We start from the raw sequence: 11719 nt of genomic DNA, 5'->3' as shown, positions 1-11719 counted from the left end.
CCGCGGAGCAGCCGCGGGCGCGTAGGGCAGGGGATGATGCTGGGCAGCCGAGTCTCCTCTCGCCGCGGGCGAGGGCCCGGGCGGCCGCCGGGCTAGGTCAGCGAGGAGAGGCGCTGGGAAAACGCCTTCTCCCGCAGAAATTCTCTACGAACCTCCCGGAGACACCCTGAAGAGACAGCACGCTTTGTAATTTTATTACTGAACTTAAGCTGTTTATTTACTTTCTCCAGCTGGGTGTCCTGGCCTGGGTGAGATTATTGAACTTATTTCTGCAGTGGCACCAATGCTGAGGGTGTGACTGAGCACTGTGGGGCGGGGAGGGGATGGAGAAAAGCGTGTTTTGTTTGTTAAAAGACAAATGACATCTGCCAGAAATAAAGAGGGAAGTAACTGGGGTTTTCCTAAACATGTAAGAGAGAAAACAACTGTCTTAGATAGGAGCAGCTGTCCCTGAGGAGCTGAGATTTGTAGAACTAACAAAATCTCTGAAACGATGCATTTATTTGTGTTTACCGTTATCCTTAAAGCGTTATGCTCTGCAAATTCAAAGCAATGGGGTAGGAATTTAGGAAGAAAGTTAATTTGTTACTTAATACATTGTAACAATTACATTATCCTTATAAGGCAGATTTCTCTGAGGTAAACAGGAATCTTTCTACGAGAAATATGAACCTCTCAATCTTTACCGTTATTATACTTCTTATATGATAAACAAAGCTGCCCTTAAAATGCTGATAGAGGACTGGCTGCTGGAAGGCATGGATGCATCTTGCACCTTTAAAAGTATGATTTTTCTGCTATAAATATCTTGGCCCTGAGACTCGAACAATCTAGAGCAGCAAACATGAAGGTGAGCTGCTGTAAATTCTGTTAGGAGGGTTGGTTTGTTGTTTTTTTTTTTTTGTCAGCGTGGATATTTTGATCCATGTTTGTACCTCTTTACAGCCCTGACAGATTTAGCTGTGTCAGCAGTCGTGTTTAGAGGTGGGCCTGACCTTGCAATCGCCTGAAGAAGTGCCTGCCAGTTTCTTCAGACTTTTCGCTCATGTCTGCTCCGCCCTGCTTAGCACTGGAGAGTCCTTCTCTGCCTGCTGCTTCCTCCTCATGGTTTAAATATGAAGGCTGTGCTTTATTTTTCCATCTGGTTCTTGCAGTTAGGGGGCACCACTGACAGTTACGACCTGTCTGGCTCTGTGTGGGAGGCGATGATTTGGGAAAAATGTGCTTTAGGCTGCTGAGAAAACTCCCTGTTTTTTAGAACTTCTTTTTTGTTGTTGGGTTAAATGTAGTTGCTGATCTAGATCTCTCGTTTCTACTGATGAGCGCTGCATAAATCTGTAGAACTGCAGTCAGCTCCTGGGCTTTTTTTATGCTGCTTGACAGGCTTTATGTGGGCTTGGTGCTAAGGAGTTATCTCTGACCTCAAATTCCTTGATAGACAATCTGTCAGCTTTGGAAATTCCAGGAGAGTGGAAGAAAGAGGATACAGTGCCGGTGTATGGTATCTTTTGATGCACGTATATCAGCATTTCAGCTGTTCTTGGCTCCTCTGTTTTAGACTTGCTAGGTCTCCGGAGTTGCAGGGTGCGGTTTTATTGGGTTCTTACGATGAATGCCTTCTTTTCCAGGGGTTTGCCACCACCGCAACAGCAACAGATGCTGAGCTTACGGGCAACAAATCAACCATCGCTGCTCAATGCCAATCCTATGCTTCAGCGGGCCTTACTCATGCAGCAGATGCAAGGTACTGTCGTTAAGGGAGACGCTTACTGGGTTATTTAATCATCCTTCATGGACTGAAACCATAGCATGGCTATTTCTTGCTGAACCATTGCAGTCCTTGTATTTGGCAGTTCCATTTGTTGTCTTTTTTTTAATTTATTTCTCATCAAATCTGTCCATAGTCCACATCACAGAGGTTCTTCAGTTGTTGAAAATCCCACGTGCCCAACTGTTCACAGCCAGAAATAGCACTAGAAGGTGTCAGGTTAGATGCCAAATACGTGCTTTTCCTCCTAGACTTGTTGGAACAAGTATTTTTCATCAAGATATTTAAATAAAATATTCCAGATTTTTATTACTTGTTTGTCTTACTTGGTTGGAAGGTTGAAACTATTTATTTCATTGTGTGTTATGTACACACTAACCTTGTTTGCAGTAAATGCTTCTCTTTGTCCAAACTTAGTGTGGTACAAACAAATAAAGTATACAGTGGTGGAAAATGGTTTGGGTTTCAACTGTCTTGTGTAATTTTGATTCCCTGAAATGACTGTCATTTGTGTGGTGGATAATATCACTGCTCTTCTATCTCTGGGTTTCCACAAGTGGAATTTTTTTTTTTTGTCAGGTGTGATGTTTTCAAAATGAATTTATGAAGCTGCCTTAATAATAGCATTGCTAGCATGAAGATATTATGAATAAAGCTCTGTTTTTATTTTTGCTCATGTCTTAACCTGACAGCTCTTTTCAACACAGTCAGTACCTGGGATAGTTTTAACGTGCCTAGTTTAGATTAATGCCTGCAATTTTCATCTCGCCTGTGAATCATGCCCAGATGTGAAGACAATAGATTTATTCTGTATGTCATTAACTCTCCTTTTGTTCTCTCTTGCCCATTTAGCGGGAGGGCTCTCTAGTGACTCCAGTGGCTCTCTACAGATCTCTCTGAGGTTGTAGGGAAGCTGGCAGTGAAAAAGGACAAGCCACGCTCTGAAGATCAGTGTATATATTTGTGTCAGGAAAAAAGTCTGACTCTGCTGTAGTCAGCCGTGCTCCTTTTGGATACATTTGATGTTAGCGTGGGCTGACCTTTTCCCTAAAGCAAAACCTCTTACTGAGAAATTGTATTTAACTAGTGCGCCAAGGGCCTGAGGCAGATTAAATACGAGAGCAGGATAAGATATGTTAATGAACACTCCGCATGCACTTTGTCTTAGCACTGTTCCCCTTCCCCTTTACATGCTGAGCTGAGTTGTGGCTTGTCTTTCAAACATAATATGGTTGCAACCTTCAGCATGGCCCGTCTTAGGAATCGGGAGATTTTTGGTCCCTCAGGTTTGGGTTACGTGTAAGAACATCTGGTGCTGTAGTATTTCTCTACTCAGGAAACATCAGCATAAATAATTTATTGACTGTATGTGGCTTCAGCAATGGGAAAAGGAAAAGATAAATACTTCAGGTTGAAATGGATGTGTGGTTCTTTAAGGGTACTAAACCGAGAGAAGATGATTTCTTGCCTTACAGATTTTTTTTAACACAGCTATGTAATTTTACAGTAACACATTATTTATGGTAAAGTAATAAGAGATTAGATTACTCTTGAGGACAGACATGAGCGAGTTCTTCCTATCGTGTTGCGGGCTTTTGTAGCTTGGTTATTCAGATTTTGGGTGCCTGTCTCCAAACTTTGCTGCCCTGTTTTGACAGCTGCTAAAAAGCCAAAGCAGGCACTAACTCAAGTGAGAGATTAAAGAATTGCAATCCAAGTCCAGGTTCCCAGAATGGTGGACAGCTTCCGAGGGTGTAGCTGAGGCATCTGGCGCTTCCATTCTCTCACCCCTGAGGTGGAGATAGCAAGGACTGCCTTCGTAAGAAACTGGGGAGACTTAGTTAATAGTCTGTGGATGATGAAAAGAGCTGTTCAGAAAGCAGAGCATTATAACGGGAAATGGCAGAGCCTCAAATGTCGGAGTTTAGGTTGACATGTTGAGTTCGCATGACAACCAGGTGGCAGAGAGGACTGTGAAGCTTTTGTTTGAAAAGTCCAGTGTTGTTTTAAATGAAACGCTGTGCTGGTTTGTGTTGAACAGCATCCATACTATGGTGTGAGCTGCCAGCTGCACAAATGTGGGATGAATTTTCCTTTTTTACAGAGAATTTTTGTAGTTGCAAACACAAGCGCCAGTGTGCTCAGATCAAATAATTGCTCTAATGATCTTAGCCTGCAGTGACAATTATAATTAAATAGCCTGATACACAGTAATAGTTGCTAATGCATCAAAATCTGGTGTGTGGGGGCTGCAGAGGATAGGGCATTGAGCACCTGCCCAGTGCCCAGTCAAATACAGGCTCCTGCGCAGAGGAGCCCTTCCCCTCTACCTGCTGCTCATACAGGTGGAAGATTCTCGCTCTCCTTTGTGCACTGCAGGGTGGTGATATATTGTGTGTTTGCATTTATAGGAAACCTGCGTGGATTTAACATGACAGCGCCAGCACTGCAGCAGTTTTTCCCTCAGGCTACAAGGCATTCCCTCCTGGGGCCACCACCTGTTGGGGTCTCCTTAAAGCCAACTCGGCTGGGCTTCCCCAGCCTTCCCTTCCAGCGGCAGAACCGGACCTTTCGCAAGGTGGGCTTGTGGTTTCCAACTGTTTGGGAGCTTGGTGCTCCTTTTGTACTTGCAGTTGACGGTATTGTAGATGGAGAGCAAAAGAGAAGGGAGAGAACCTTACAATGAAAACTGTTTTGCACCATGCTGGTGACACAGAAATGCAGAAATAAGCACATCCCCAAGGTTCTTGGGGTCCATATTTACATTTATGATGCAAAGGTTTCTTGTCACTTCTTGCCCAAGAGACTAAATTCCTCATACCGGAACTGTTTAAACCTAAAACATAAAAGGACTCTTTAGAAGTTCCAGCTTTGAAGTAATTACAATAGAAGAAATCCTTCACAGAGGCCAGAGTTTTGCCCCATTAGCCTTCCAAAGCAGATTGTTCCCAGTGACTTCTACCTGTCACTCTGCATGTCACTTCTACATGTCACTCTGCCCCTTTGGGCTGTTTTCCCTTTTTTTAAGATCAGGATCATATTTGTTCCTGTGGATTTTGTCGAATTTACAATATTTTTTAAAATAAAAACCTTTCTCACTTTCCATCATTAAGACCTCTTTTGTATCCTGGAAATGGTTCTTGGATTAATTGTCCAGCACTTCCCTCATTTTAGACTAGCTTTTGCATATTTCATCCCGTTCTGTCAAAAAGAGGTGGTGGATAAGGTAGACTTCCACTCTTGGACTGTCCTTTCTCCAGAGTCAAAAGGAAGGGGGATTGTTTTGGACTATTCTTCTCCCCTGCCCACGCACCTCTTGCCAGAGTCCCTCCAAAGTGACTGTACTCTCTGCAACAGCCGGGTCTCCTACAATTGCTACTTAAAGCACTGGAGGAATGTCCTGGGCTGCCTGTGGAATCAAAGTGCCTTTTTCTGTTTAACCACGGAACTTGCCTGCAGTAAGGCAGTCCACTGTAAACCATCCACTCCCCTCCGTTACCCTGCGCTGGAATTCCTGTTTCCTGCCCCACAGTAAAACTCTGGTGCCTTGGGCAGCGTGTTGGGTTTGAGGAAGGACCGAGAGCTGGCAGTGACTCTCTGCCCATTGCAGGACTTCCAGAGGGTCCCTGACAGGAAGCGGGAACTAGATCCTGGTTCTTCATCTCAGACACAGGGTGATGAGAAAATGGACATCCCAGAGGGAGTGCAAGCAGGGTCAGAGCAGAACAACTCCTCGCCATCCACAGGTAAGGGGGAGCCTGTAGTGGAACTAATGCTTCTAGACATTATAAACCTCTCTTGGCTCTTCCTGCTGCAAAGACTGGAGATGGCTTTAGTCTCAGTGAGCCTCATTTCTCTCTAATTGTAAATACTTTAACTGCCTGTGACAGCCCACTGCTGTGTGCTTTGTATATCCAGTTTCTTTTCCTGGATATTTTTGGTTTTCATAAGCTAGCTCCTATCTCTTGCATGGAAGCCTCTCAGAAATCACTTTTGTCAGTGAGCCCCATTTAAGATGGGGGAAGAAAACTGATTTGAAGTGAAAGCTTCCATGTTGCCTTACCCATGCTGAATCAACATCTTATGGAATCAAACACATGAAGCAGAACCAGTTGCAATCAAGATGCTAAGGAAGACATGAGCTGAAAAAGTGCTTGTACTCCAGTTGTCAGAACAGCAAGTGCTGGCACTGAATCTCTGATCGTGTCGGATACAGTACAGATGAGGTATTTCTGACTGGAGAGTGCCTGACTAAAAATGCAGGCGCTCGGTGAGGTGGTGACCAGTGTATATGCAGTGGTGAAAATTGCCTGATGAAGTGGCTGCTGTCCAGTAGCTATGCCACTTTGGCTGATACTAACTTTCCTACGATCTGGGCTCCGGTCACATAGGTATAGGACTAAGACCCACTCAGTAGACATAAACAGATTTCTTTCTGGACACACCTCATACAGTGACATCTGCAATAAAACTCAAATCTCTTAGGTCATTCTCTAGCCTTGTCACTACAATTCTCAAATTCAAGTGTGTGGCAGTATTTGCTCTAACAGTGCTTTATTTGCATTGGCCATTCAGTTAGGGATCATGCTCAAGGTGGCATGGTCTGCTTTGCTAAGGAGATCTCCTTCTGTGTTCCTTCAGAGCCAAGAATTCCAACAGAATCTGTGTTGAACACTGAGCCTGCAGCAAAAAGACTGAAGAGGTATTTATTGAATGGGGTACTGAAATAGTTACTGCGTTTAGAATGTTGTCTAATTTCATTTTCTAATAATTAGGGCTGCACGGTACTGGCCTGATGTGTAGCATGTAGGAGGTATTTCAGATGCTTGTGAACAATTCAGAAAAATCTCATGATGCTTTCTGAGTTCCAGGGTGTTGCAGGGTCTCTGCTATGGGAATGAGAAATAGGAGATGCAGCTCATGTAAATGTGCGACAAAGCAAGAGTTTGCCCATGTGTTCTCTTGCCAGGATTCTCATAAGAAGCAGAGATGTTCTTTTCTATTCTCATATGTTTCTCTAATTTTTTTCCCTAAATGTCAAAAAGGGAGATGAGCAGCCATGTATCAGCAGAGAGGAAAAGCTTTGGAATATGTTAGGTGACAGTAGGTGTAGGAGAGGGTAGATTATTTTGAGGAGTGAGAAAGGGCAGGGAATCAATACTGCCTAGTATCCAAGCCTGTATCTGTGAGTGTCGAGTTCTGTATCCCTCTGCAAAGATTGTCTTGCCAGTACCCCTGTCTGTTGGGTAAAAATAGACAAAGGCAATCCTATTATCCTCGAAGGATGGGCAGTGGCCGGTGGGCTGGCTGTGGCAGGCCCGTCTTGGCACTCCCTGCCTCCCCGAGGGGTGCAGGAGGGGACAGACGAGGCTGTATTGCCATCTAGTGGGAAGGCACATCACGGAGCTCCTGGTGCCATCTGCGCCGGCTCTGTACCTCTCCCAGAGCTGTCACTGTTAGTTGGTGTGGAGGGAGAAGAGGAGGGAGTGAATACAGATTTCTGGAGGCATTGATTTGAGAATTCTCCAACATATGTTAATGACTATGAGTCAGGACTCCTGGGTCCTCTTATCTTCCCTGTTAACAATTTGCTGTGTGGTTTCGCACAAATTTCTTCACCTCTCTGTTTCCCATCTGTAAATTAGAGATTAATGGCTAGCTTTAGGGAGACTATTGCGGGATTACTTTGATGTCCAGATATTACCTTGATCATGTAAAACGTTAAAGAATGATAAATATTACGTGAGCAGGGACCATCGCGAGTTATGGACTCTTGATAAGCAAGAAAGGGAATAAATTCAATTAAAGCTAAGTCGAATGCGTTTGAGTGTATGCTTTGGTAATCTGTTTGCCAAAGCTAATTTAATTTTAATTACATTAATATTTAGTAGGGTATTAATCAAAGTCCAGTTACATACACTGAAAAAAGAATCAAGTCTGAGGAATGACAGCTCTCACTGCAGCAAGCCTGCTATTAGGAAAATCCTTTCCTAAGCAGGAGTGAGGCACTGCCAGATTTGATGCATATATTATGGCTGGTATTTACTTAGAGTAAATCATTCCTTAGCTGCTTTTTTTTTTTTTTTGAAGTGTTTCTGTTTACTTCCAAGGAGCAGATGATGGATCTCTGAAAAAAAAAGCTTACTGTTTTCGTATTGCCCTTCACAGATGAGAAGGGCATCCCCCCCCCATCCATGTCACAAACTTCTGTTTCGTGCTTCGTTGTTCCATTTCCCTTTGGCCAGGAATACCATCCTCCTTCTTCATTTCAGGTTTTTCCCACTTCTGCCTTTTCTCCTATGTACCATCTGTATGCCTGGAACAACATCCTCATTCCAGTGCAGAAAGCACTCATCATCTTCAAATCCTCCTTGAACACCCACTTCTTCTAGCATGGCCTGACAAGTATCCATGTAATAGCATTTCCTCCTTAGATCATGCTCGTGATGGCTTTTGCTCCTCTAGACTGCTCCTTAGATTTGCAGTGTAGACTGCAAGTCCTTGCCCCTGAGCGCTGTCACCATCTGTGTGTGGTGTAGCATTGAGCCTGCTGGCAGCACTTGACAAATAATGTTAATGCCAGCCACTCTTGTTTTCTTCATGTTTGCACTGCCCAAGCCCTGCTGCATATTTATAGCCATGTAACCCAGTTACATTATCACTTATCAATCTGATAAGTTATGCGGCACTCGTGTGTTTGGATCACTGGATGCAGTACCTGCACAGTCTGCGTTCTTGCTTGTGTGGAACGTGCTGCTCCCTGTTGGCAGGAGGACACTGGTGGGTGGGATACTGAGCTGGCCTGAGAAAAAAGACATTCAAGCCATGGTGAAAAGTGTTAGCCATGATGGAAAAATGGGGGAATGGAGAAAGATATTGTAAAGCAAAGCATACTTTGTGCCTTCTGGCAGTCAACTGTTTATTCTCAGCACTCCCCTCGGGGTCTTTTTTCTCCTTAGCAAATCACCAGTACCAAATAAAATACCAAATAAAACAAAGCACAGTCCTCTTGGTTTGCATCTTGTACAGTTCCACTTCCCCCACCAGCAGAACTGTAGGGACTCTGGAATGAAACGCGATGGTTACAAATAGAGCAGGCAGTTGTGCTGAAATCCCTGTAAGACGCCACCGAGAACCCATTCAGTTCTGACAGGTCTTCGTTCCCTCTTGCACAGAGCAGCCCGGAGTACTGTCCAGGTATTGCAGCTTCCCTGCAGGTCACCAGCCAAAGCAGGAGCTCTTTCAGAGCTCTTACTATTTCCTGTGTGACCTTAGTTCCCCGCAGGCCTCTTGCAGGAGAGGGCAGTGATCCAAAAAATCAGTTGTAACCTTGTCCAGATTATTTAGCTGCTGTTTCTGAATCTGTTCTAGAAACACTCTACATGTTTGTATTTATTTCTGCCAAATCCTTGCCTGAAATATCACTTCCAAGTAGCTTATTGATTTGGGGGTTTAGTAGAGAGTGCGGTAGCTTAAACCCCAGCCTGTGCCTTAGTGTGTCTTCTGAATCTCTTTGTCTGTAACATGGCAAATAAGGTTATTTTCTTGATATTCTTGAAGTGTGACTGAGGAGTCTGCATTAGAGGATGCCACAGAGAGGAAGGAAGCAGGAGAGTCAAGTACCCGTGTCCAAGCTGATGGTGAGTGGCTGAGTACTGTGATACGCACTTTGCAGGCACTCCTTGTTGGAACAGCACCTGTAGATCTGCATCTGTATGTATGTCCTGTGGGTCTTGTCAGAAATGTCCTTCCTCCAGTCATACAGGATGGGGAAAAGAGGAGAAAATCTGGGAACCAAATCCAAACATAGACCCCCGCCAAAACCTGTTGCCTGCCAAATGCAAATGATGGGAAGTTTCCCTCTTTAATAAGGATTTCTTTGGAGAAAAGTTGGTGAACTGGGCATATGGCCAACAGCACCGTGAGGAAAGCTCCCTGACTTCATCCACCTGCTGCTTTGTTTTTTCTATCAGCGCTATTTTGATTTAAGGCAGCTTAAAGAACTCTCTCTTCCTAGGTACAGACAATGCAAAGGAGTACACAGCTGGAGATCTCTCTAAAGAGAGGAAATTCTCTGAGGAACCAAAGGCTCCTGAGGTGAGTAGACACCACTCCATGCAGGGGCGGTGCAGAACACGCAACCTCCCCCTCCATCCCAGAGAAGCCCGTTGCCACTGGGAACCAGATGGCACCCACGTCTGGAGCTCTGTCTCCTGCTGTAAGCTGTTGTCCCTGGCAATAAGGCATAATATGTCTGCAATTAGTGCGCAGTCTGCTCTGATTTGCTGCTTTTGTACCTCTGCTAGCCTGCACCTTGCCTGCTGCTGGCTGATTGTGGATGCTGGGGTTCGTTAAGGTTTCAGTATTCATCTGGGAAGATGAAAAGTTGAATTGAAAGAGCCACTGAAAAATACATGTATTGAGGGCCTCAGCTAAATACATCCTTTATGTTGCTGAAGAGCGGATGTGAAAAAATTCAGGTGATGGTAGTCCCGCAGGTAGATGCTGTGGGACCTGCTGTCACAGCAGGTGTGAGCAGATAATGGGAGTATGTGGACTTGAAAGGCAGCTTGGAAAACTTGGACAGGTGAAGCCATCTGTGAGTCTTTTTGAGCATTGCCTGCATGCTAAAGGTTCTGATGCTGTGTAAATCTGTAAGCAAAGATTTAACCCATGGTGTGAATCAGACTTCATAGTCTTCCATAATTGGAGACATTAGTCGATGTGATCAGAGGTGTCGTCCTGCCCTTGTTGGAGTTCCTTCCTCCATCAGGTGTGGTGCTGAGCTGCCTTCAGTTCTGCCGTGGAGAAGCACGAGCTGATCGTCGTGTCCCTAACAATGCACTGTCTGTTGCTCCAGTCTCCCGAGGCTGGATCTCACAGTGTCTACAGGGGCTGCAGGAACAACCATCTGTGCTAACGGGCCTGGTACTAGGACACAGGGATAGCTGATTTAGCAGTGTTGGGAGGAGTGCGTGTGAGAGTCTTTGTGATCAGCCTCCTGTGGATTCAAGCTTAAATGCATTTTCATAGTGGGTAGAGAGCTTAGGTTGCTTATGAAAAGCAGATGTAATTTTTAATGTCTTCTACTGAGAGATTGGACTTAATCTTGACTCCTCTTGGCAGGTGTTGAGCTCTGGAGGTTCACTGAAAGTGACTATCCAGCAGAGCAGTGAGAGCAGAGCTATCAGCACAACTGCTCTGAAACCGGGGCACTGGACCTGTGAGGTGGGCACAGCTGATCCCAACCCTGAATCAGTCCTTAAATTCTACTGTTACATCTGCAAGACCAACTGCTGCAGTCAGCAGGTAAAAATCCACAGGTCTGACTGGGATATGGGTGGTCAAGAGAAGTGAATTAGATGGGCGACTGCTATGGGGAGGTGCAGTGGGAGATTGGTTAACAAGAGCTTATGCTTCAGGAACGAGGAACATGAGAAATGATGACAAGCATGCAGATAAAATAAACCTCTGCTGAAGAGCTGGCAATCAACCTGCTAGAGAGCGAATGTGGGTGGATCCACAGGCAGCCGTGCTCTTAAGCTTTTATACCATTTCATTGTTAAACAGCAGTCAACAGAATGCAATGTGTAGCTCATACCTATTATTTTCTGTATTTTGAATGCATTTAAATGGATTTTTCTCCAAACCTCTCTCTCAGAATTTCCAATCCCATATGGCTGGAATTCAGCACCAGCAGCGACTTGGGGAGATTCAGCACATGAGCAATGTTTGTTTTGTTTCACTGCTGCCCATGGTGAAGGAGCAGAAGGTGCTAGCAGAAAAAGATGGGTAAGTGTTGGGCTGTGCTAGAAAACTCAATCTGAATGTGGACGTACACAGGTTCTAAAACTCCTCACTGCACCAGGGTGCCCCTGTCTTCTAGGTAAGGAACAAAACCCCTCTGGTTTCACGGGCCTTAATCTCCTTCAGGTAACTTTCTTCCTGCTG

General features: G+C 44.8%; 1 protein-coding gene across 1 annotated transcript in view; it reads left to right on the top strand.

The window, feature by feature from the left end:
• Window positions 1–1608: 1608 nt before the first annotated feature.
• The window catches only part of CIZ1 (CDKN1A interacting zinc finger protein 1), a 17083-nt gene continuing 6972 nt past the window's right edge, over window positions 1609–11719 (top strand). Inside the window, exons 1-8 of the mRNA XM_010133456.1 lie at window positions 1609–1744; window positions 4180–4346; window positions 5379–5514; window positions 6410–6470; window positions 9329–9408; window positions 9786–9865; window positions 10895–11077; window positions 11430–11560. Of these exons, the coding sequence (XP_010131758.1) occupies window positions 1609–1744; window positions 4180–4346; window positions 5379–5514; window positions 6410–6470; window positions 9329–9408; window positions 9786–9865; window positions 10895–11077; window positions 11430–11560 (974 nt within the window). The remainder of the gene's footprint in view (window positions 1745–4179; window positions 4347–5378; window positions 5515–6409; window positions 6471–9328; window positions 9409–9785; window positions 9866–10894; window positions 11078–11429; window positions 11561–11719) is intronic.

Source organism: Buceros rhinoceros, unplaced genomic scaffold (genome assembly GCF_000710305.1).
Source record: "Buceros rhinoceros silvestris isolate BGI_N320 unplaced genomic scaffold, ASM71030v1 scaffold28093, whole genome shotgun sequence".
Taxonomy (NCBI): Eukaryota; Metazoa; Chordata; class Aves; order Bucerotiformes; family Bucerotidae; genus Buceros; species Buceros rhinoceros.
The sequence above is the reverse complement of the archived record's forward strand: the minus strand, read 5'-3'. Positions and strand labels throughout refer to the sequence as shown.